General features: G+C 36.3%; 1 protein-coding gene, 1 long non-coding RNA gene and 1 other non-coding gene across 4 annotated transcripts; 2 read left to right on the top strand and 1 right to left on the bottom strand.

The window, feature by feature from the left end:
• Nucleotides 1-6,835: 6,835 nt before the first annotated feature.
• On the top strand, nucleotides 6,836-6,908 carry TRNAE-CUC. Its single transcript has one exon. It is a non-coding gene; the product is annotated as a tRNA-Glu (tRNA).
• A 108-nt stretch (nucleotides 6,909-7,016) lies between these two features.
• Nucleotides 7,017-10,936, top strand: LOC115960817 (structural maintenance of chromosomes protein 1-like). The gene is made up of 2 exons (XM_031079811.1): nucleotides 7,017-7,648; nucleotides 10,521-10,936. The coding sequence occupies exons 1-2, from the start codon at nucleotides 7,211-7,213 to the stop codon at nucleotides 10,845-10,847; spliced, it is 765 nt and encodes a 254-aa protein (XP_030935671.1). The 5' UTR covers nucleotides 7,017-7,210; the 3' UTR covers nucleotides 10,848-10,936.
• Nucleotides 10,937-12,310: 1,374 nt separating this feature from the next.
• On the bottom strand, nucleotides 12,311-24,062 carry LOC115960819. Of its 2 annotated transcripts, XR_004085242.1 has the most exons (3): nucleotides 22,854-24,062; nucleotides 20,575-20,695; nucleotides 12,311-12,568 (listed from the first exon to the last, which is right to left on the bottom strand). It is a non-coding gene; the product is annotated as an uncharacterized LOC115960819 (long non-coding RNA). The 2 variants fall into 2 exon arrangements; XR_004085241.1 differs by lacking the exon at nucleotides 12,311-12,568 and having other exon boundaries at nucleotides 16,833-20,695.
• Between the last annotated feature and the right edge of the window lie 2,933 nt (nucleotides 24,063-26,995).

Below are 26,995 nucleotides of genomic sequence, written 5' to 3'. Positions count from 1 at the left end.
CTCCTTCCCCTGTCTAACTTCGTCAACATGTGCAGCCACCTCTCACACGATCACTTCCGCACTCTTGCTTTACCCTCCATGATGCACTGAATTTCTATTGTTCCATAAGCTCCAAGCCGTAACAACAAATAATTCCCAGTCGAGCTCTGGCCTTTTGTTCTTGATTTCCCATACTATGTCTATGAAGTCCCTGTGAGTAATCTCTAAGCTTGGCAGCTTAATCTTTGTATTTTCCCACACCAAACTAGCAAGTTTACAGCCCCACAAGATGTGCCTAGATGTTTCGCAGTTGCCACACAGGTCACATTTTTCATCTTATGCAATGCCCCTAGTCCTTAACAGCTCCTTTGTATGGAGGAAGTTCAAACAAGCCCTCCATATGAAGTGTTTAATCTTATTTGGGCAGTTTAGTCTCTAAATTAACTTCCAAAGAGCTTGCATACTCAAGCTGTCAGAGTAGTCCCCCCCTTTTGTTTTGTGCTGATCATTTTGAAGGCATTTTTGGGCCATTTTATATGCACTATTGACTGTGAATTTGCCATTGGGTGTCCAGGCCCAAATGAGGGAGTAGTTAGGTAGTCGAGGACTGATAGGTATGCCCAAAATCACTTGAGCTTCGTGGGGAGGAACGTATTCCTCACTTTTGCCACATAGTAGCTTCTCGTCTCCAAGTTTATGAGGCTCGCCACCATTTCGAAGTCTGGGTGGGTTGTTCTCGGGCTTACCACTTTAAATGATTCCGAAGTTGGAAGCCACCGGTCCCTCCAAATATGAACTCTTTCTCCATTCCCCACATTCCACCTGGACCCTTTGTGAGAGTGCCTTTTTCTTGACACTCAAGCCCAAGGATCCCGGGCCTGAATGAAAAAGGGAGGATTTGGTGGACCGGACCTTGACTCACCGCAGCTAACGAGCTGTTTAAGAATCAAGTGAATGCAGAGAATGCTCTTGACAATATAAAGAAAAAATGACAAACAAGGATATCGAAGAGTGCCAAAAATTAACAACGTAAGTTCAGAAGGAAAGAAAGCAGGATTAGCAAAACGATAAAAAGAAATAGTGCTGTGGGGATCCTGGGAATTATTAAGCAGTGTTTCATTAATATATTATCTGTTCGATTACAGAAAGCTCACTAGGACGTGATACAAGGTCCAATCAAGCTCAAAAATTACAGCCTTGAATGGCTATTTCAGCCTTCAAAATTTGCAAAATTTGATTCTTGTTGAATCCGAGTATGTGCAATAGTGGCCTTTACAGGATACCGGGAAGTAATATTTGTTTTTCCCTTAGTATTTTTCTTTCTGCACAGATTTTTCTGATAGTTTTTCCTAGGAAATCTCTTCTTTCTTTTTTTCTCGCTGCCTTCTTCACAACCCATCCCCTCCTTTTATAATGGAGTTTTTTGGGCTTCCCGGGGAACCGTTGGTTCCCCTGTTTTGTTCTTTTGCAAACAGAGCATGTTCTGTCCCCATCGTCTCGGTAAGTCCCTTTTCCGTTTTCTCTCATTCTTTCCTTCTCTTGGTTCTGATTCTTTTGAAAGCTTCTGGTTAGTCATCCTCTTCAGGACGTGCTGAGGTATGCCCTTCTCGGCATCCCCACTTCTGGCGACTTCCTCTTTTCCCTTTCTTTCCTTTTTGGGCGGAATCCTGTTCTGCCATTTTTGAAAGTCGCTTGTTATCATTCTTCTTCCCTGTCCTGGTTCCCCGAGGCCCTTTCTGTCTGTGCCATGAGAGGTCGCTCGCGTTTTTTGCTTTTATTTCTTGTTTTCTTCTTCTGTCTTCTTTATATCGATCTATCCCAGTCTTCCTTTTTCTTTGTGCCTGAAGGGATCCATGCCTATTGATTGTTCCTGAGGATCCTTGCTTCTTTATACTTTGCCGTGGTCTCTTTTTGGATGCTTTTTCTCTTTTCTGGGCTTCAGGATCCTCTGGGCCTTTCTTTTATTCCCCCATGGGTCTTCCGTATCTATTGCTTTGGGCTTAGCCTGAATTTTTCCTTTTGGGCTTGACTTGTTCTTCTGTTTTGGGCTTATTTTATTATGACCCTTTTTTAGACCTCAACACCCTTTTTCAATAATCTCCTTTACTGCTACTATGCTTCTCCATACGTAGGATGGCCTACTCCTTAGCTGGGCTTCAAGGAAAGAATTCGCTGCGAAGTATTTCGCTTTGAATATTCCATGGACCAAGGAGTTCTGGTTTTGCTGGATTCTCCAACCTTGTTTGGCGAGTAGGGCTAGATTGAACGCTCTTAAGTCTTTGAAGCCCATGTCAACCCTATCCTTTGGTATGCATAGTTTCTTCCACAAAATCCATGCCATCTTCTTCCCCCTATCTTTCTACCCCCACCAAAAGTTGTTCATCATGGAGTTTAACTCCTTACAAAGTGAGTCTAAGATTTTGAAGCAGCTTATCGTGTACGTAGGTGTGGCTTGAGCTATGGCTTTGATAAGAATCTCCCTACCCGCATTTGACAGCAACTTGCCTTTCCACCCTGCTATGTGTCTCCCCACTTGGTCTTTTATTCGATTGAAGGCTTTCCTTTTTCCTTTCCTGATTAATGGAGGCAGCCCCAAATACTTCTCATGGTGCCCTATAATTTGAGCCCCAAATTTTTGCTTCACCTGTTTTTGGACCTCCTTTGGAGTATTTTTGCTGAAGAAGTGGGAGGTTTTTTCTTTGTTAATCTTTTGCCCCAAGTCGCCTTCATAATCCTCCAAAATTTTGATTACCCTATTGCTTTCTTCAATTGTAGCCATACAAAACACAATGCTGTCGTCAACAAATAGCAAGTTGGATATACGAAGGGCACCCCTACATATAGCCACCCCCTTTATCTTGCCTTCCTTCTCTTCCTTCTTTAGCATGGCAAACAGCCCCTCAACACACAATAAGAACAAATAAGGGAAGATAGGGTCCCCTTGTCTTAGACCCCTTGACGATGATTTTACCTTTAGCTTCTCCATTGATCAACACTAAGTATTCCACTTTGCTAACACACATCATCATAAGAGAGATCCACTTCTCATGAAAGCCCATCTTATGCATCATAGCCTCCAAGTACACCCATTCGACCCTATCATAGGCCTTGCTCATATCGAGCTTTACTGCCATAAGACCTTCTTTCCCCTTTCTCCTTTGGTCAATGCTGTGCATTATTTTGAATGCCACTTGCACATTGTCCGTAATAAGCCTCCCCAACATGAAGACACTTTGAGACTCATCAATCACCTCTACAAGAATTTTCTTAAGTCTGTTATCAAGGACTTTGGAGATTAATTTATAAATGACGTTACATAGGCTGATGGGTCTGTATTCCGTGAATTTGTGGGGGGATTTTACTTTTGGAATGAGGCAAATATACATTTCATTCAAACCACTAGGCATCACATAAGAATTAAAAGAATTCAACACACAAATTGTAACTTTAGTGCCTACAATATCCCAATACTTTTGGTAAAAGATAGGGGACATACCATCCGGCCCCAGGGCCTTTATAGGTGCATCTGTTTGAGAGCTCTCCACACTTCCTCTGCCTTGAACTCTGCTAACAAGCTTTCATTCATGTCAGGGGAGACCTTGTGATTTATAGCCTCGAGACTAGCATCAAAGTTGGTAGGCTGATCAGACTTAAAAATGGCCTCAAAGTACTCCAGAATGGTGCCTTCAACCTCTTCCTAATTCTCTTGACACTCCCCATTTGAGTTTTGCAAACCCACAACTTTATTCCTTCTTCGTCTTTGGCTTGCCAAGGCATGGAAGAACTTTGTGTTGCGATCACCCTATTTAATCCACGACGCTCTGGACCTCTGATGCCACATTATTTCCTTCCTGACCAGGATTTCATTAATTTCTTTTCTCAACCCCTTAATTTCCTCTGCCTTTTCGTGTAGACAATTAAGGGCTTCCAACAGTTGTAACATGTCTTGCTTCTGTTTTAAGCTCTTGTTTACATTCCCAAACACTCTCCGATTCCACCTTTGAAGCTTCTCTTGACAGTTCTTCAACCTATATGTGATCTTGTACTCAAGGTCCCCTCTGAACGAATCCTAAGCCAATTCCACCACTTCCCTACATCCCTCATCTCTCATCCACATAGCTTCAAAGAAAAAATGCTTTTTAATTGGCTTGGGTTGACCTTTCTTCAGGATTAATAATAAGAGGCAGTGATCAGAGCTTGACATTGAGAAATGATGTACTCTGGCTTCTGAAACAACTCCATCCAACTTGCATTAGCCACCATATTGTTTAGTTTGAGTAGCGTTCATTGCTCCCCCAAATGCCCATTACACCAAGTGAAGCTTTGCCCAACAAAACCCAGATAAAAGAGTCCACATCGACTCAAGCACTCCCTAAAACCTTCCATTTGTTTAGCATCTCTCTCCATCCACCCAAGCTTTTCATAATGGTGTGTGATTTCGTTGAAATCACCAAAGACAACCTAAGGCATATTACATTGATCTTTAAGGACCTCCAGAAGTTGCCAAGAGATGTACCTCTTACTCGCCTCCAGATGACCATAAAAGCTTGTGGCTTGCCATGGAGGGGTTCGAATCGTCTCGGATCACCACATCGATGTGGGAGTTGGAATAGCTCTTGAAACTAATTTCAGTTCCTTCTTTCCACAACATCGCGAGGCCACCACTTCTTCCATCGCTTGGGATGATTATTCCTTGTGTAAAATTGATCTTGTTCTGAATGCCCCGAATCCTGCTCATATCGCCTTCATTTTTGCCAAGAAGACCAGTAGAGGGTCCTTAGCTTTCACCTCATTGGTGAATAACCAAATTGCCAGGGAGGATCCCAACCCCCAACAATTCCAGGTGATGACGCTTATTAGGCTTTGCGATGCTGCTCCACAGGCACCGCCATCCCTGTTTTTCTCTTCATCCTTTAGCTTCTCTTCCACTAGGGTTGATTCAATTTGTTTCTTGCTTCTTCGTCTTTTCTAATCGAGTGAATTTGGGTCTAGTTCTTGTAGCGGGTTTAGGCCCTCATGTTTTCAACACTTTGGGCCTGAATCTCCAGTGGACATGTTTGGTTTCATCTCTCTAGCTAGCCTTTTCTGGTGGCCACTCCTTGGGCCAAGTTTTGATGAAGTCCATCCTTGTATTGGGTCGAAGCACATGGCCGTAGGGCCCATTTTTGTATCCTGATTTACTGTATCACCCTCACTTTTTATAGGGCTTGTATTTGGCGCCAAGGAAAACTTAAAAACAGGTTCCTACACTAGAGTTGTTGCATTCACCCAGTGCATGCGATCTGGCTCCTCTGCATGTTTTTTGGGTGATTCCAATGAGTTTTCACTCAAATGGGCTTCCTTCTCAACTTGCTTTCCCCCTACCCTGCCAACCTTACCCATTTCCTGCAAGACTTCTTTTGAGGTCTTAGAATTTGACTTACCTAATTCACTGGTGCTATCCCTCATGCCCGACAACTTTGACACTTGTGCCTTACCCGTTACGTCCTTTTTTCTAGACCCTTGGAGCTGCTCTGCCACCTTCTATAATCCGCCACCTGTGGCCCACAACCCAATCTCCAAGTTACCCCTTATACTTTGTTTCATTGCTTTCTTACCACCCTTTCTTAGCGGCTCAGCCCTCTACTAGGCACCGTACTGTAAGTATTCCTTTTCAACCTGGTTATTTAAGTTTGAACCCTCCTTGCAATCTCTTAGGGCATGGCTTAGTAGACCACATCTGTAGCAAAAGTTAGGCAATATTTCATATTTTAAGTTTACCCACCTGCTCTCTCTTCCTTCTATAGTAATCTTTTTTCCTCGTATCAATTTTTTTGTGACATCAATCCTGACTCGCACCAGTAGACATTTTCCTCATTGAACCAACGAGTCGGATACATCCACCTTCATCACCTTCCCTAGCTTGGATCCAATGGCCCACCCCGTTTCCTTGGTTTTGCACTTACGAGGCAAGTTGAAGATCTGAACCCAAAAGGGGGACCATTTCAATTCCATCTCCTTTGGCGTTAATTCGCCCTCAAAGTCCTGTAACAAAACTAGTTGTTTCTCATAGCTCCATGGGCACATATCTAACACTTTCTTCTTATCCCTTTCATCTCCGAACTCCACCAAGAACAGGTCCTCCTCAAGCTCATTGATTTCGACTCCCTTGTTTGGCTTCCATATCATTCTCAGATTCTTTCTTAGTGTTTCTACACTAACACTTCTATGGAATAGGACCTTTAACACAACGCAAAACTTACCTATTTCCTTTGCAGCTTTAGTGCTATTGCTTCCCAACTCAATATCTTTGTCTTCCTCTTTCGTGAAAGATAGCTTCCTCCAGCTCTTCTGCCATAGTCAAACCTCTTTACAGCAATGTTATCACCAAACGGCGGGGAAGACCTCGCCCTAACCTATAACCCAAACCCCCACCATGACCTCACCCTAAGGAGATCACTCTGCCTCTTGCAAGGGTGCAAGACATTCAACTGCTTCTACGTGCCCTAGAGCCCAAGAGCACCTATGGCTAGAGATGAACCATAACAATAATCACCATTCTTAATTTTTCCTTAAATCGCATGGTAGAGTCTTGGATGATGATGATCATAAACGATAAATCATAACTGAGACATGGTTACAAATCACGGATGACTCTTTTTTTTACCAAACCAAAGTGTCTTTAATTACCACCACAGGTGTCAGTGTCACAAGTCACATATGCCCTTTATTTCTAGGTGTACGTAAATGGGAGTCTGCCACCTGCGGTGTCACAATAACAAGAAACGTGTAGGCTTTTACTGGTGGTGAGGTAGGAAGGTTTCAAAAATAGCAAACTAATGAAGGACTAATACTTCTTTGAATTAATTAACAAAATTCCGTTGTAGTCTAGTTGGTTAGGATACTCGGCTCTCACCCGAGAGACCCGGGTTCAAGTCCCGGCAACGGAATTCTATTTTTTTTAATTCTGAAAAAAATTGATTCTCCCGCACTTTTTTATTTTAAATATCTTATTTTAATTTCGAAAAAGGAAAATAAAAAATAATCCCCATAAGAGTCGCAACATTTTCCTTGATTTTGTGCAACTTTGTGTTGGTTTCTCGGTTTGATCCTTCAATTCCAAAGATGGAAATGGAAATTCACGCTCCCTGTATTTCTGCACACACCTCCTTCTCCCGCCAATTCCCACCCCACAAAACCCAAACACTCTGCCAATTTCCACTCTCACAAAACCCTAACCAAAAGAAAAGCCATGCCATCCCTACCCTGCCCATGCAAAATCCACTGCCTAGAGCTCGAGAATTTCAAGTCCTACAAGGGCTTCCAAACCATCGGTCCTTTTTACGACTTCACCGCCATTGTCGGCCCCAATGGCTCCGGCAAATCCAACCTCATGGACGCCATAAGCTTCGTCCTCGGCGATCGCGCCGGCCAACTCCGCGGCGCTCAACTCAAAGACCTCATCTACGCCTTCGACGACAAGGAGAAAGAGCAGAAAGGCCGCCGCGCCTCTGTTTGCTTGGTCTACCAGTTCGCTAACTCCTCCGAGCTCCATTTCACTCGCACCATCACCAGCTCCGGTGGTAGCGAGTACCGGATTGACAGCACCACCGTCACTTTGGACGTCTACAATGCCAAGCTTAGGGATCTTGGAATTCTCGTCAAGGCTCGCAATTTCCTCGTCTTTCAGGTTTTATTCTCTCTCTTAGGGTTTATATGAATCCATGTGATTGTGGTGTTGAGTTCTCTTAGTTTTCTCAAAATTTTATGATTTGTTGAGTTCCAAGTGTTTTTAGGGTTTTTGAGTCCTATCATTTCATACAGTTTGTTCAACTTGTTGTACTGTTAATTAGATATGATTTCTGCTTTCAAATTGTTAGGTGCTTTTAGTAGTTTAGGAACTATTTTAGAAATTTTATTCTCTTGATTTGTTCAAAATTTTTTTTTTTTTAAAGGTAATTTTTTGTGGTTGTTTTAGTGATGATGAATTAAAGTAAAGGAGAACAAAAGATTCTGATATTTCGGATTTTTAGGGGGTGTTTGGTTTGTATTTTTAAACAACCATTTTCAGTTTTTAAACAATATTTCACGCATTTTAACGCACTTTTTCACCCACACGTATTTCCACAAATGTTTTCAAACAATAATTTTCAGTTTTTAAATACATGTACCAAACGGGCCCTTAGGGGTTGCTTTTTTGAAAATGTAGACTAACCTTTTGAAATTGGATTTGGAGGGAGAGGAGAATTGTGGTTAAAAGGTCTCTTATATGCACATTTTCGTCCTTTACACTAGCATATGCCTGTGATATACGGGTTAATCAAGAATTATATGTAAATGACATGGGAGTAAAGTGGCAACTACAAATATGGTGGCATGAGGAGTATCCGAATAAGCCTACAATCCATTCCAATCAATTTCTTAAGCCCAACCATGTTGATTTTCAAGCCCAACAAATAAAGCCGTTATTCACCCAACAATTCAAAAGATATTTGAAGTCATTTTCTCCAAGAAGTCAAAGAGTATTTAATATTGGTTCCCTAGGAAACATTCAACCATTATGTTTTGTTCCTTTTGACACCGGAGTGTCCCAAGTTCCAGCTGGAGTGTCCCAAGATCGAGTAAATCCAATCTAATGTTAGTTCGGCCCAAAAAGCTTTCCTTAAAGATCAGAATAACAACCCATTATTTTGAACTTTTTTTTATTATTAATAAAGTCAAATAATCTTTATTTAGTGTCTCTTGGGATGAAGCAGACTTTATGTTTTATTCCTCCTAGGTAAACAAGTACTTTATTGTGTTTCTAAGTTCCTAAGAGTCATATTTGACTTTAGTCAAGTTAAGTGAATGTATTTATTATTATTTTCTTTTTCCTATGCTGGGGGGCTGTTACAAGCTTTATTAAAGCCTTTAGCTAAATCAAATTAAATTCAGAGTGTATTTTCAGAATTTAAAAAACCTTGTGTTTTTCGGAAGATGGATTTCTTCTATATCATCTCTTATCCCTTGTGTGGATTCCTTTGGACGTCGAGTGTTGGTTTCTGTATCTCTTGGGTGGTGTTAATCTTTATTCCATAGAATGGTGAGCCAAAATAGTTTTGTATCCTTAATTAAATTCCTTTGGATGGTGTTATCTGTATCCCTTTGGGATTACTTTGGTGGTGAGCTTACGTATCTTTTAAATTATTGAGTGTTTTTCTTATCCCATAAAACCAGAAAATATAAAATATATTCATCCAACTTATTTCCATTTATCATATCGGTTAAGTTTGTGTTGCCTCTTACGAATCCCGTATCAGTAAACTAATTGAAATTGAAGAATTAAAATTTATGTTTAAAATAAAGGAACAAAAATTTCTTTAAATTATAGGGTGAAAGCACATGTACGTCCCCGTTTGTATCAAAATTAAAAATTATAATAGTTTATTAAAATAACTTAAAAAAAAAAACTCCGTATAAGTTTCATGAAACTTTGGTAATTGAATTTTAATCATAGTATATAAATTTCTTAGAGTAAAGAATGATAATAATTTGAATTTGCTTATAACTTAACAAAAGAATTTGAATGTGCTTATATTATATGGTATACCACATGACGAAAGCATGTCATATGAGTGAAAGCATGTCATGTAGATTATTAAAATAATTTAAAATGAATATAATGCAAATTTTAAATAAAATTTCTAGACTTTTGACTATAGAATTTTAATTGGAGTAATATTTTTAAATGTCGAGGATTCATTTGAGTACTCTTTTGTCAAGATGTATAGTCTTTAAGTGTGTAAAATAAATGGACAGAAGGACAGTACACGTATAATGAGGAGAAAAAAAAAAATATAAAGAAAAAATTGGAGTGTGTCCACTTTGCGTAACCACAATGTGTGATGCGATTTATAATATATAGTATACAATTTCGTGATGATTAGAAAATGGAGAATTGATTACCAAAAAAGAAAATGTAGAATTAACCTAATCATTAATGTAGAAAATGGAGAATTGATTAGATCATGATTTGACTTAAAAAAAAAAAAGAAGAGAAAAAAAGATCACAATTTGACTTTTTCTACAGCCATTTTTTAATTATTGAGAGCTGTACTCCATCAAATACTAATAGCATTTCTCGTCCTCCAAATACACTGCAAGAGACACAGTGGTTGTATAAACATGTAAGAGCACCATATTATTGTGTTTCTGAGAGACAGAATAAAAGAAATAGTCATATTAGTATTAGGACATGGTCTAATGGGATCACTCTGTTACAGAAATATGTAATAACACTAAATTACTACATAGTCTACATTTTTACTTGACTTTTTTCGGCCCTGGGATTGGTAGTAGATTGGATGAAATAATACATGGTCTAAGGGGTCACTTTGTTACAGAAAAATGTACGACCACTATATTACTTTGTGCTTACTTGATGCATTTTTTTCCCCAGATTGGTACTTGATTGGATGGACCTTTTAGGTACTCGTCTTTGCACATCTAGTAAATGGGTTGGATATTTGATTTCTTTGGAAGTTGGAGCTTACTCCAAATGACCAATTGAATTTATTATGTAGGGTGATGTGGAGTCCATTGCATCCAAAAATCCCAAAGAACTTACTGCACTTATTGAGCAGATATCTGGGTCTGATGAACTCAAGGGAGAGTATGAGAAATGTGAAGAAGAAAAAGCTGGGGCTGAAGAACAATCAGCACTTGCTTATCAGAAGAAAAGAACACTAGTGATGGAGAGGAAGCAAAAGAAAGAACAAAAAGAAGCAGAGAAACATCTACGCTTTCAAGAGCTATTGGTGCACATCACAAATTTTCATGTGTTGATTGTATACATAGCTTTTGATTTTCTTTTTAAAATACTTGCAGAAATAGGTTTCTATTTTGACTAGGTTCCCACAAGTCAAATCCTGATTCTTCCAAGCTTGAGCATGTAATTTTTTTGGTGTGCCTTTTCTGGTGCATTCTGAAGAAGCACTAAGCGCATCATCGTTGTTGGTTTTTTTTTTTAAATAATTTTTTTAAAGTAAATTTCTTTGAAAATCAAAATTTACTTATAATTTTTTTTTGTTTGTTACAATTTATGCCATTCACCTTTTTGTCTGCGTACTTTCTTTTCTCAATAAGTACTTTTTGAAAGAAAGTTCCATTACCTACCCTTTGGAAATCAACTAAATCGTGTTAGTTCTTTGTATTTGAAACAATCTGACATAATATCTTCTTTGAGTGAAAATTGTAGAATCTGTTACGAGGATATTCATTTTGTTCTCAAGGTATTATTTACATGTGGAAAGAGCATTTTAGAAAAAGCTTTCTAAGTATTTCATCCTTTTTATGATTAATAAAAATGATAGAATTTCATACTCTTCCTTTAGATGGTTTTCTGGATGCATAATGGTAGCTGAGAGTCTATCTGTTTCATACTCTTCCTTTAGATGGATTTCTGGATGCATAATGGCAGCTGAGAGTTTACCTGTTCTAAGAGAATTGAGAATGAATCTTGACTTTCAGTGTTGTCTTCGTTGTGGATATATATATATATATATGTAGGATAAAATACTATTTTGGTCCCTAAACTTTACAAAAATTTTGTTTTTCGTCCTTAAACTTTAAAGAGTTTTTTAAAAATATTTTATAGACAAAAATAAGGATGGAAAAAGAACTTTTTTCAATAATTTAGAGACAAAAAACAAACTTTTTGTAATGTTTAAGTACAGAAAGTAAAACATTTTCAATAGTTATTGAACAAAAAACGAACTTTTTAATAGTTTAGTGATGAAAAACAAACTTTTTAAAGTTTAGGGATGAAAACAAACTTTTAGTAAAGTTTAGGTACCAAAATGGTATATTACTGTAAAATTTTAATATTTGTATATGCAATGTGAATAAACTCTCTCTCTCCCCCCTATATGCACACACACGCACACATGCACGGCCAATGTAGTAGTTGGTGAAGAATGCCTTCATAGACACACACACACGTATTGTAGTCATAGCTAAATAGGCTTTTATCAAATGCGACTTTGGCCTCAACATGTGGCTCAAAGATTGTGTTTTATGTAATGTATTGTTTTGCTCAATCTTCATTTTTTTTAATATCATTTTTATTATTTTTTTAATTTTTTTATAGTTTGTACTTAAATGTGTTACCTTCTTACCATCTTCCTTCTCCATTATTTTGCATTGACATCTCATCTCCTTCAATGTAGCATTCAATTATAGGAAAGAAATCAACACACCCATTCTGAATCAACAGGAATACTGAAATAATTTTGAAGGTGGATGGATCAATCATGATGGCATCAAATTGAGAACTCAAATATGTGCTATGCCATATTAAACCTAATTGCAGATATATATTTTTGGCAGATTTGTGTCCATACAGCAATATTGACCAATTGGTAAACTAAAACAAAAATGCACCTTCACGTTAAAGACAATAAAGAAGATATGTTTCACCATACCCAAGCTGTGAAAGTGATCTACTAATATTCCCAGTTTGCTTTAAACGAGGCCCCGCTACACCAGTTAACTTTTGTTGCTCTGAACCAGCTAGATCAACAAGATTTATTCTGCTTGTTTTGCAAGTGCATAAACCATCTGCCTTGCTACTCTATGGCATAGAAACAACAAAGAAACAGAGGTATTTACAGTTTGTTTGATTTGTTAAAGCATCCAATCCAAAATACACATAAGTAAGGAAGTGGGTACAAAATATATGCTAATTAGGGTGATGTAACACACCCCCTTCCTGGCAGGTCTGCCTAACAACTGAGGCCGAATTATAAGTCTTCCACAGATAGACCAAAAGACACCCCTAATAGAGATTTCACATAATTTGAACCAAAGACATCTAACTAGGCTCTGATTCCATTTTAACAAACAACTAACCAAAAAGACAATAGGTGTTTGAAAGTAGGCCAACCAAGTTTTTCAAGTCCAACAGGAAAGAGTATCCATGGACCAAAAATGGATGACCAGAAGGCTTTTCCTTTAGTTTCACTCTCTGAAGCTGCATGACACAAAGCACATTACCAGCTCAATAGCACCAAACAGTGTTTGGAATAATATTGTAATACATTCTGACATTCTAAGTAACAAGTTCATTATCAAATGCTAAACTAAATAACTTCACAAAATGCCTGCTTACTAAGCTAGAAAATTCGCGTGTTTTCACATTTTATAAATCTATATTTTAAGCCCTCTAACAGAAAAAAAAAAAAAATAATAATAAATAAATAAATAAAATAAAATTCTGACTCATACACCAAAAAATAGCAAATAGCAATTAATGACCCAATCATCTATAATTCTCAAACATGGATAGCATTTAACATGCATCGGAATTCAACACAAGTAAAAATAGCATGTGAGCAGGAACTCTAACCATTAATACTAACATTAATACAATCTTTGAGAATAATTGGAACAAGTTATGAAAAGTATGAGCTATTAGCTTGAAACACTCTTTCTAAATAACAGTTCTTTTTTTAATTAATCTCGCAAATGGCAAGCCTTATGCATAAACCACATAGAAGAGTAATGAATCCAGATGTGAGACATGATGTTAGCCTTACCTCATTTTTATGTTTTAATCTCATCTATGAAATATAGCTTACGGCTTAAGATGCTTGCACTACACCTGGACATTCCAGCACTTAAAAGCTTGGGGCCTAGGCTACTTTAAGTTTTTATCCTTCAATGTCTCAAAGTGATGAAGCAAAGATATGTTTATTTCAAAAAAAAAAAAAAAAAACAACCTTCCAATCAAAATTTTGACATTCTTTCCCCTCCCCCTTGGGTCTAAAACTAACTTAAATCATCAAAAATGAACCCTGAGATCTCCATTACCTCTTTTTAATTAATGTAAATCGTAAGTATTAAGCTTCTTAACATTACACTACAACAACATTCTGCATCAATGCAACTCCTTAATCAAGGATAAGAACCTTGAATCACCATATTCAATTCTCTAACTTCAGTCAATTCCTTCCTTTTTTTTTCTATTGTTAATAGGTAATTTAAGGTGCAGGAATAGAATTTAAAGGCAGTATTCACCCATACAAAATTTGATGACAATCAGCACCATAATTCAAATTAATATGAGGAAGAATCAATACCAACACAAGATACAATAAGCATATGGAGAAATGGCAACTCCTAAAAACAAGAATATATATATATATATATATACCCAACATCAACAGTGAGACAAGGAAGTGCCATTTATAACCTTTGCTTATTGCTTTATAACTAGGATATACAATAATTAATTAACTCATCTACACTTTTAGGAATATTTATCAGATTCAAAAATAAATTACAAGCATCGAATCCTTCAAAAACATTTTCAAAATGCCCAAATGCACTAAGCCTAAAATCTGCAGCTTCATCTCCAATTGTCCCCCACTTCTCAAACCCACAAGTATCATACTGGTAAAAAATAATAACAGAAACTCAATTATCTCCCACATGCATCACAAACTCCTTCAAAGTACAAACACAGATGCAACAACATCCATCAACCCCCAAGACCAAGAAATTATGATCAATTGATGAGTAGTTATAAGATCGAAGTGTATGTGTGTCTAAGAGAGAGAAAGACTATGTACTGAAAAACAAGAGAAGGGTTTTGAGTTTTGACTCATTCAGAGTGAAACCAACTAGTTTTTTCTTCCCAATTTAAGCAACTCCCGCATCAAGATCGTATCAAGGCTGTGTTTTGACCGCATCCACAACATATCAGACTGTATCCAGAATTTAAAACATTTTTTAATATTATTTTAGGTTTTGTTGATAATATTTAGATAGTCACAATTGAAGGTTGTAGCTGTATGGCACCAACCAACTAAATTTACTTTTCAAAGAAGAAAACCAACTAAATTTAATCTCTTTCTAAAATTTTACGTTTTGTTGAAGGTAGATAGCATGTTTTGTTAAAACACTTATTTTTAATGTAAGTTGCATGTTTTGTTAAAACTCTTTTTTTTTTTTATAATACACTACAGGTACAAATAAGGATTAAATGGATTAGATGAAGAATTTAGATTGCTATCAAGTTAATATTTTCATCAACTTAGAAATTATAGCAAATGGAATGGATTAGATGAAGAATTTAGATTGTAATCAAATTAATCCAAATTAAGTTTTTTATCAACTTAGAAATTATAGGAGAAAAAAATTATATAGATATTTATAAAATCTAAAAATCTAAAAAAATTTCCTCTATCTGGTAAAGTCACTTGGCGCAAGTATTGCTTCTAAGCCCAACTTTTATTATATAGTATATGATTTGAAGGAGAAGAACGAAGATAAGGATGAGTGAACCATTTGGGCCTAAGCCTAACAACCCTAAAGCGTAATAATATTTTATTGACACAAGTATTGTAAAAATTGATGCAAGTGGCCCAAGGAAAACAAGTTGTTTCCTTGTTTTATGTGGATTAAGCGTATGTTTGGTTGGGGTGGAATAGGATGGATGGAAAATAATGGAGAAAAAATAGGAGAGAAGATGAGTTTGTGTGTTGTTTGGTTGAAAGGGGGGAGGGAAAGAAAATTTTTTGGTGGGACCCAGGCATTTTCCAATAGAACTCACACAAAACTTGTCTCTCTAAAATGAAGAGAAGATGTGTGAAAATGTCTGCTAGGAGAGAGACAAAAATAACCATGCTTTTTTGCTCTCACCTACCCCACCCAATTCCCACTTTCCCAACTCTCATCATCAATCTTCAAACTTCTACCTCTTCACAAGCCTCTTCACAACTTAATAGTAATAATCTCAACTTCTAGCAGCAAAAACTCCATTAAAATTTAAAAAAGCTTAAAAATTTTGCTTGCATAATTATCCCTCACATTTTTGCTTGGTAATTATTCAGAAACTTATTCATAGATGAGCTAAGAATATATTTCACCTCTATGACTTCCATTTGATGAGCTAAGAATATATTTCTCTTTAATAATTCTCAACATTAGGTAATGTCATTGGAAAATTGGAGCTAGACTATGAATCATGCCACTAAGGCTGTGTTTGGTTTATGTAAAATATTTTCCAGAAAATAAATATTTTCCAGAAATGCTATTTTCAGGGAAGGAAAATATTTTCAAGTGTTTGGTTGCATTCCAAAAAATGCTTTGGAAAATATTTTCTAGTGTTTGGTTGTGTTAATGAAAATAATATAGAAAACACATTTTCTTCTTATTCCTCACATTTTCTCAGCTTCTAAACAAATATATAATAACAAATATATAATACCATTTCTCAATAGGTAAACACAAAAACAAAACCCAACAAAAAAAAATTCATCAAATCCGGTCAAATCTAGTCAAATTCATCAAAACCCAACCATTTCTCAATTGCGATCTCAATGCGATCGGTGCAATTGGTGCCGTCTCGGTGCGATCTTGGCGAAGTCAAATGTGTGATCTGGGCTCTGGGTTCGCTAGCGAAGTCGAAGGGTGCGATCTGGGTGCGATTCGAAGTTGAAGGCAAACGGCGAAGTCGAAGGGTGCGATTCGAAGTCGAAGTCAAAGGGCTCTGGGTTCGATCTCTCTCTGGGTGCGATCTCTCTGGCCGGAGCTTGGCTGGCCGGAGGGGTGTGCTCTCTCCCTCTCTCTTCTTCCTCTATCTCACTCTCACTCAGCTCTCTCTCTGTTTTCCGGAAAATGATATTTGAAGGTAAAATAAAAACGGAAATCATTTTACACCCCAACACATGGTCAACTGAAAAGCATTTCCAGAAAATTTATTTTCCATGCGCAACCAAACACCCACATTTACGAAAAAGCATTTCCGGAAGTGATTTTCACCAAAAACAAACACAGCCTAAGTGACGAGTCATGGAAGTTGTAGCCATTTACTTTTAAATCTACGTAGTTCATTTTTTTTTTTTTTTTTCATTTACTTAAATTCATACAAACATGTTCAATTTTGTGCATCGGAAAACACAAACACAAGAATTTAGTTACCACTAGCCGCTCAAAGGCTCTTTTGTTTTTCTTCTTCGTCAATTTTCTCCTTTCATTCTCATATAGGATTTATGCAGTTGTCCATTCAAGTCCCATAACTAATTGGGGATATCAAAAAATAAAAGAAAAGTGAATTTCTCAAATTAAAAATCAATTTTGTTAAATATGCATATATTAGGGTAGCATTATATGAACTCATTGAAGTTGGTGCAACTAAATTTGTGTAGTAGGAGCAATTGAGAATTCTATAAGATCAGATAGACGCAAGAAACACCATGATCTATATGAATCTTAAATGAGTTTGGCGTGCCACTAGAGCCATCAAATACTGTTTTAGTCAATGATAATATTTGTGGCAAGACCATGGTCCAAGTGAACATCAATGCAAGCAGTTAAAAAGCGTGCAATGAACTGAACCTATTCCATAAGCACTTCAATACTTAGAGATTTAGATCCTTAAATTAAGGAACAATTTGGGTATTTCTCAAAGTTCAGTGGCTTCTAATTTCAAATTAGAAGATTAGGGGTTTAGGTTGATTTTGACCAAAAGTTTAGGATGTTTTTTTGCAGTATTCTCTTCATTTTTTATAGATTGTACTCAAATGTGTTACCTTCTTACCAGCTTCCTTCTCCACTGTTTTATTTTTTATTTTCAAAAAATATATATATATATATATATTATTTGAAATTAATATTCTTCCTTCTCCATTATTTTGCATTCCATTGACATCTCATCTCCTTCAATGTAGCATTCAATTATAGGAGAGAAATCAACCCACCCATTTTGAATCAATAGGATTACTGAAATAATTTTGAAGGTGGATGGATCAATCATGATGACATCAAATTTAGAACTCAAATATGTGTTATGCCATATTGTACCTAATTGATCATATATGTTTTTGGCGGCTTTGTACATACAGCAATATTGAGCAATTGGTAAACTAAACCAAACAAGATAGAAGATATGTTTGATCATACCTATGACACCCCAAACTCATACCAAGGATTTAGATGCATGACCTATCTTATAAATAATCAACATTTGCTATAATGGAACAAAACGTAATTAAATATTCACAAGTAAGAATCAAATCATCAAGTCTTTCTTATAAAATCCATCAAACTAAAACTTTTATCAATAAAGTCTTCAAATACAATCCCAAATAGTTTCAAGAATACTAAACTCACTATCTTAAGAAAAATATACTAAAACAGTTCATCAACTAACATAGCTCCAAAGGAATCTTCAATCTATGACTCCAATGATATAACATCAAAATATATTCCACTACTCTAATATGAAAGGGTGGAGAAAAGGGGGGTGAGCTAGAAGCTTAATAAGAGACTATATAACATGAGCATGTCTTTCAAAACAAATCAATAGTATCATTGATAAAATATAAGCTTTACAAAACATTTACAAATAGTTTTAACAGTAATATAATATACTTTGTAAAACTATCAAAAATAAAACATTTAACTATAACGCTGTAATCATTAAATAAAATAATAATCACTTTAATTGGCCAAAATACACTAAATAGGTAGAAACAATATATTATAGTAATAAACAATTTTTCTACTTATAAAGGTCAATAACAATAAAACAATAGTTTGATATGAAAAACGTTAAACATTAGTCAGACAAAGACATAAACTGCTAAACACTCGGAAGGTGATTCCCATGAGGAACAATAACACTAACCTCAAAGAGGCAACACTGACTCCAAAGAGCAAATGATAACACTGGCTCCGAAGAGCAAACAATAACACTGCACCACACTACAATAACACTACATTCGCCGAAGACCAACACTTAACCCTATGTTAGCAAAGGTTACAGACTATCTAGATGACTCGTTTGAAAACATTCTTACTTTATTATACTATTGTCAATACTAATCATATATCATATGACAAATACTTTCTCAAAAATATGATTTTGAGTCATTCTTAGCATATATAGTTTCAAAATAATATACAAAAAATAATAAAATTCAGGTATGTATAAAGCATCAACAATGGTATAAGTTTTTAGAAACTTCACTTTTGCAATTATGTATATATAAATATATTTTTACCACAAATTTATATAAATATATACGTCTTGAGAGACATCTTGTTCTGAAGTCCACTAATCTCAAATCACCAAAACACATTAGAACTCAACTATCCAAGCCGATGTCACTCGAACCTAATACATAAATAGATGATTTATTAAGTGCTAAGCTTTCCACTACTAATTAAAAATCCTCTTACTAAAATAAATAAACCAGCCACCAAAAGCTCTTTCATTAGCTATAGAGATGATTTTGCTTTGTTAAGTCATTCTTACTCTATTTACATAATCCATTCATGCTATCCCTCTTCCAAAATCATATATGGACCTTTATACATCATACCTACATGTCAAATCCTAACAATGTTTCTTAACCAAAGGCCTATCATTAGTATTTAATATTTTACCATCAGATCCGAAATAATCCACAAGCATCAGTATTTACTTACATCTCATGATAGTCTATTTAAATTGGATATAGGGAATTCGATCTCAATTGGGGTATTGATATCATGTAATCTTATGACTCACCATGCTATGTACATCAATTATGACTCTTTACTCTCTACATATAATATATATAGATGCGTATCATGCCACTTAATTAAGTCATAACGCAGAAACTTCAAGAAATCCTATACCATCATCTTAGAGATATCCTGCAACATGTAAATCTTGTAATATCGACTCTACTGTTTGGAGATATACAACATGTATCTTTAACCTATGATATCACACACACAATCTATAGTAAGCTCCTTAGAAGTTACCTTGATGTCATCTTTGTCAAGTTTGGCAATGATCCTTTTTGCCGTAGCTTTTAGCATCCAGTGTCTCTCCCTACCTTTCACATGAAAGACTTAAAAGACCCAGTATATATACCTCTAAATAACACTCCAATTCAGTCTAGGAAGATCAAGCTCACTCCAATTAGTACTCTTAAATAACAATCCTACTTGGGCTAGAGTTTAAGACCCACTATAACTTAAATAAGCTTCCAAGACTTTAATTCCCAATTAAACTCAAATTAAGGTTGTTTAGATAGGTTAGAACTCTAAGTGAGTGTTTGGATAGCGTTTTGCGTCCACGTTTTGCGTGTTTGGCTAAAAATTACTTGGGTCCCACGTTATTTTTCACAAACCCCACAACAAGATGAAAAACGCAGATGAATTATTTTGTACTGTTCACATTACTATTTAGCTGAAGCTACAGTACTTTCAGCCCAAAAAATCAGCTAGCTTATAAATTATTTTACTACAGTACTTTCAACAATAAGTTTTCAATTTTCAGCAAAATAAGCGGTATCCAAACAGACTCTAAATGGATTCCAATAACACTTAAACTCCTAATCCAAATAGGTTTTAATCTCTTATCTAAGGAGATTAAAAGTTAAATATAAATAATCCACAAAAATAACTCTTACGTTATATCTTCTTTTATTTATTTTCTTTGTAGATATCATAATATAAAATAATATCACCTTAAAAATAAATTAAATAATTCATCAACTCCACTCTAGAAGTAACTAAATTAAATTTAAGTGAGGCAGGTGTTACAATACCCAAGCTATGAAAGTGATCTACAAATATTACCAGCTTGCTTTAAACGCAGCCCTGCTGCACCAGTTAACTTTTGTTGCTCTGAACCAGCTAGATCAACAAGATTTATTCTGCTTGTTTTGCAGGTGCTTAAAACCATCTGCCTTGCTCTACCCTGTGGCACATAAACAATAAAGAAACAGAGGTATTTACAATTTTTTTTTTTGTTTTTTTAAAGCATCCAATCCAAAATACACATAAGTAAGGAAGAGGATACAAAATATATGTTAATTAGGGTAAGACGTAACACACCCCCTTGCAGGCAGGCCTGCCTAACAACTGGGGCCGAATAATAAGTCTTACACAGATAGACCAAAAGACACCCCTAATAGAGACATCAAACTAGGCTCTGATTCCATTTTAACAAATAACTAACCAAAAAGACAAAAGCTGTTTAAAAGTAGGCCAAAAAAGTTTTTCAAGTCAAACAGGAAAGAGTATCCATGTACCAAAAATGGATGACCGGAAGGCTTTTCCTTGGTTTCACTCTCTGAAGCTACGTGGCACAAAGCACATTCCCATCTCAGTAGCACCAAACAGTGTTTGGAAGAATTTTGTTATACATTCTGACATTCTAAGTAACAAGTTCATTATCAAATGCTGAAGTCAATAACTTCACAAAATGCCTGCTTACTAGGCTAGAAAAGCCCTGTGTTTTCATATTTTATAAATCTACATTTTAAGCCCTGTAACAGAACAAAATTTGACTCATGCACCAAAAAATAGCAAATAGCAATTAATGACCCAATCATCTATAATTCTCAAACATGCATAGTATTTAACTTGCATTGGGATTCAAACACAAGTAAAAAGAGCATGTGAGCGGGAACTCTAACCATTAATACAATCTTTGAGAATAATTGGAACAAGTTATGAAAAGTAGGAGCTATTAGCTTGAAATACTCTTTCTAAATAACAACTCTTTTTTTAATTAATCTCGCAAATGGCAAGCCTTATGCATAAACCTCATAGAAGGGTAATGAATCCAGATTTGAGACACGATGTTAACCTGACCTTATTTTTATGTTTTAATCTCATCTATGAAATATAGCTTACGGCTTAAGATGCTTGCCCTACAACTAGACATTCCAGCACTTAAAAGCTTGGGGCCTGGGGGTACTTGTAAGTTTTTATCCTTCAATGTCTCAAAGTGATAAAGCAAAGATATGTTTTTTTTTTCAAAAAAAAAAAAACAACCTTCCAATCAAAATTTTGACATTCTTTCCACTCCCCCTTGGGTCTAAAACTAACTTAAATCATCAAAAATAAATCCTGAGATCTCCACTAACTCTTTTATGTTATCAGATTCAAAAATAAATTACAAGCATCGAATCCTTCAAAAACATTTTCAAAATGCAAAACTCCTTCAAAGTGCAAACACAGATGCAACAATATCCATCAACCCCCATGACCAGGAAATCATGATCAATTGATGAGTAAGTGTAAGATCGAAGGGTATGTGTGTGTGTCTAAGAGAGAGAGAGAGAGAGAGAGAGAGAGAGAGAAACAAGAGAAGGATTTTGACTCATTCAAAGTGAAACCAACTAGTTTTTCTTCCCAATTTAAGCAACTCCCGCATCAAGATCGTATCAAGGCCGTCTTGACCACATCCACAACTATCCAAAATTTAAAACATTTTTTAATCTTTAGATACTCTTTGGAGACTGTACTGGATACATCTCCAGCCATGAGAGATACTTCAAATGAGAGCCCACTTTTCCTATTAAAGTCCAGCACATGCATATCGTAGGTACTTCAAATCTGTCCTACTTCAATGTTACATCAACACCTACTAGTAATATTAATGCAATTTTGGATTTTGGCACTGTTAAATTATGGTCAATTAGGATTTTATTGTTTTAAACTTCTGAAAGGGAGCAAAATTTCAGCTACTGCTAGTTGTTGGACTTGAGAACAAGTGACCACTATAATCTATCACATATAGCCATGGAACTAAGTATTGCTAAGTGGGCCAATTAGACTAAAGGGTTTTGGAATGCTCAATGGCAAAAGCACAACAGAACAGAATGGCTTAGCCATCTGAAATCCCATTTGATCATTCCTCAAATGTAATTTAGCTAACTTCACCCATTCATATTGAGAAGTTACTTAAACTCAAGGATGGAAACAATTACAACCTTAGTTTCAGCATCAAAAGTACCAGCTAAAGTTATATACAAATTCAGCAATACTAGCTAAAGTTAATTTTCACAATGATGGTGGCAAAACTGAAAGTGATATAATAGCTAAAGTGAATTTTCACATTTACTTACCGCCATTGAGTAAAATCAAGCTCTCCATTGAATTAGCTGTGAAACCCACCCAATCAGCATCTTCAATTGCAAGAATGTTCTGCTTTTGATTCTCAGGGTCAAATGAAATCAGCCCAGTGGCATTCTTAATCAAAAGTTCACCCTTATCAGTGCAGCCATAGAACAACCCTACACTGAATCATTGGTACCATATATTTTCTAGTCCAAGACTCAGCCACACCATACTCCTCCATAACCCATATGTTGCATAAGACACCCATACGACTAACAGCAAAAGCAAAAAAGAGCTAGGGATCCCTTAAACAATGCATGATGAGAAAACGTAACCACATCTATGTGATTAAAAGGCAACAACATCTCACGAAAGCTCTCATCATTGACATCAAAGGACAGGATGAAAGGGTGGCGGCTAGTGTATGCTACGGTGTGCAAAACTCCATTCAAAAATATACAGGGTGGATCAATCTGAAAAATTCTTCCAAAGTTGGGTTCATACCCTCTTAAGGACTCCATCGATATTACAACCTTTCTCCAGGAATCTGTACTCAAACTGTAAATCTCGGCCTCAGCCTCTCCCCAAAGAACAGACAGAAGTCTCAGAATCTTGAAGTCATTGTTCTGAGAATTATAAGCAAGTCCAACAACAGACATCGTATATATCTTATTATCCTCGTTAGTAAAGGGAGTAGATAGAAGCTTCTTAAACATTCTAATACTTGGGTTCCACAAATATATAATGTGATCAAGATCATAGACACGACTAGCTAGACAGAACAAGCCATTACAGAAACCAACTATACTATATTTCTCAAAAAGTGAGGGGATTTCAAACCTTGAAATCTGGGTCTATGTGCTGTCACTGTTGCAAACAACCGTACACAGATGTTTGGAAGATGGTGAACTATTCTCATCCTTTGTAGTATATAGCAAATACCCACTGTGAGCGTTTGTGGATATTAACGATTCGGATTGGTTAAGGTTGAGCTTGAAGTGTTTGGTAATGAAAGTGGGGTCAGTGATGATGGAGTCCCAAGATTTCGAAACGCACCTGAATTGGGTTAAGGATTTCACTGGTAGCTGACCCAGGATGCCTTCCACGACATCGTTTGGAACACGCTCACCCATTGTTGTTGCAGTTTGAGACATCACGAAGGGTCCAAGGTTTGAGGTTTGAGGTTTGAGTGTAAAATAAAGAGCAAATCGGCAATGTGTGCGTGTCATAGGGAGGAGAAAAAGAGTGAAGAAAAACAAGGATGGAGATTAGGAAAGTGAATCTATTGGGCCTAATCTGAAAACCCAACAAGGCTTTTATTTGTTGATAATCCATGGCATTTGATATTTGGTGTCCTAGGCCTAAGTCTAACCCAAAAGCCCAATAAGTATTTATTTAGAATTTTTGGGTAGTGCTACGGCTCCTTCCAACTCTATGGAATGCCAAATATTTTGGAACTGCTTAGCCTTACTTTTTGCACTGTGTAGCCAAAGAACTTCATTTTCAAATTATGTAGCGAAATATCCCAGTTTCGGAACTTGACATTAACAATATCGTATTTTATGTATATTTTTTTCATTTAAATTTTATCGAAAATTTTGTGTATAACTCAACACTAGGACTGTCGAGTTCCACTTTAGAATATGCATAAAACTTGAAACTGATTATGTTGAGTTCCAATTAAAACTCGACATCAGTAATGTCAAGTTTCAAAATAAGGGTATTTTGCTACATTGTTTGAAAATGAGGCTATTTGGCTACATAGTTCAAAAATTAAGACTAAACAGCCATTTTCCCCAAATATGTAATGATGTAGAGTCCAAATATACACAAGCACGATAAAGCAACCTTGTCCTTGGTGGTTTCCAGCAATTTTCCCCCGAGTCATTGTTGGGTTCTTGTGTTCCTTTTTAGCTCTGGCCATCTCATTTTATGGAAGCCAGATGCAAGATCTTAGGGGAGGGTTCTTATTCCTCTAACTCTCTTTCTTGTTTTATGTGGATCAAGAATAAGAAATGAGAGGCATATGGCCCCAGTTTGGTTGTTTAATTGCACGCTAGGTTGTTAGGAATGGCTCTAAAGTGAAATTATGATTGTGGCAGGAGTGTATGTTATAATTTTCAATGATATTGAGTTGAGATTTTTCAAGCCACACTAATTGAAATTATTTAGGTTGGATATTAAAGAGTGGGTGATTTTAAGTACATAATATTGAGAATTTTGTCATATAATTGATTGTGATATTTGATAGTGAATAAGTTTCAGTCTCAATGTGGGCTAAGAATTTTGTGGCCTTATTACCATCCTTCATCAACCCAACCCAAGTTTAACATCAAACCGAAGATGTTTTAATTTGTTAAACCAAAAGTTACAAGGTTGTACTCAGAAAAATAGGGAAATAAAAATCACTGAGTTACTAACAAACATCAATCTTGGATAGTTGTTTTGAAATGAATGAAAAACAATGTAATCTTTGGGCAAGTGATGTTATACATGGGAGTGATGTTGTAATCAAATTTGGGTTGTTATTTATATCATAAATGTTCTATATTAAAAATTTTCGATTCTCTATAAGAATATAACATCACTCCTTTATAATTTTTTTTATTTTTTATATATAAGATAGAAATTCTAGTCCATTTGTACCATATATTTTCTAGTCCAAGACTGGGCCACACCATACTCCTCCATAACCCATATGTGACTGAAGCATCCCCATCATCAGAAGCGTAAAATAAAATAGCCAGGGATCCCTTGAACACTGCAGGTTCAGTGGAAAATACAGGCACACCATCCAAGTAATTAGGAGGCAACATTATCTCACGAAAGATCTGATCATTGACGTTAAAGGACAGAATGAAACTGTGGTGATTACTGTCTGCTACAGTGTGCAAAGCTTCATTAAAAAATATACAGGTTTGAGCAATGTCAAAAATAGTTCCAAAGTTGGGTTCATACCCTCTTAAGGACTCCATCGATATTACAACCTTTCTCCACGAATCTGTACTCAAGCTGTAAATCTCGGCTTCAGCCTCGTCCAAAAAAAAAAAAGACACAAGTCTAAGAATCTTCAAGTCATTTTTTTGAGGATTATAAGCAAGTTCAATAACGCAGGTGTTTCCTGCACCAGTAAAGGGTGTAGCTAGATGCTTCTTGAACATTCTAATACATGGGTTCCACAGATAAATAATGTGACAAAGTTTTTTACCATAATTAGCTAGGTAGAACAAGCCATTACAGAAACCAACTATGTCGCATTCGTCAAAAAAAGAGGGCATTTCAAACCTAGAAACCTGGGTCAAAGTGCGGTCGTTGTTGTAAACAACAGTACACAATTGTTTAGAAGGAAATTCTAGCATTTTGCCTCTATTTTGTAAAAATGTTGGCAATATGTCCCTATTTTGAAACTATTTAGGTTCATGCCCCTATTTTGAAACTCAATTTACTCAAAATTGAGTTCAGCGTCGTTATAGGTCCTTAAAACGTCGCTATAGGCCAAAAAAAAAAAAAACTTGCATGAAACTCGATTTAGAGAAAATCGAGTTTCAAAACGTCGCTATACATCCTTAAAACGTCGCTATAGAGCTCCTTAATACGTCACTATAGGGCTGAACTTGATTTAGAGAAAATCAAGTTTCAAAACAGGAGCATGAACCTAAATAGTTTAGAAACAGAGACATATTGCCAAATTTTTTACAAAATAGGGGCAATAGGCTAGAATCTCCTTGTTTAGAAGATGATGAACTATTCTTATCCTTTGTAGTATATAGCAAATACCCACCGTGAGTTTTTGTGGATATTAATGATTCGGATTGGTTAAGATTGAGCTTCAAGTGTTTGGTAATGAAAGTGGGATCGGTGATGATGGAGTCACAAGATTTAGAAACACACCCGAAGCGGGTTATGGATTTCACTGCTAGATGACCCAGGATGTCTTCCACGACGTCATCTAGAAGAAGCTCACGCCTGTTGTTGTAGTAGTCTAAGATAGGGATGGCAATGGGGCGGGGTGGGGCCGAAGGATGGGATCTTCGGCCCCGCCTCACATGGTTTTGTCTTCCCTTATCCCCGCCTTGCCCTGCGTGACGGGAAATTTTTTTTTGCCCCATCCCCGCCCCTTGGGGCCCCGCGAAGCCCTACCCCATCCCGC

The sequence above is a fragment of the Quercus lobata genome, chromosome 9 (assembly GCF_001633185.2).
Source record: "Quercus lobata isolate SW786 chromosome 9, ValleyOak3.0 Primary Assembly, whole genome shotgun sequence".
Lineage (NCBI taxonomy): Eukaryota > Viridiplantae > Streptophyta > Magnoliopsida > Fagales > Fagaceae > Quercus > Quercus lobata.
The sequence above is the reverse complement of the archived record's forward strand: the minus strand, read 5'-3'. Positions and strand labels throughout refer to the sequence as shown.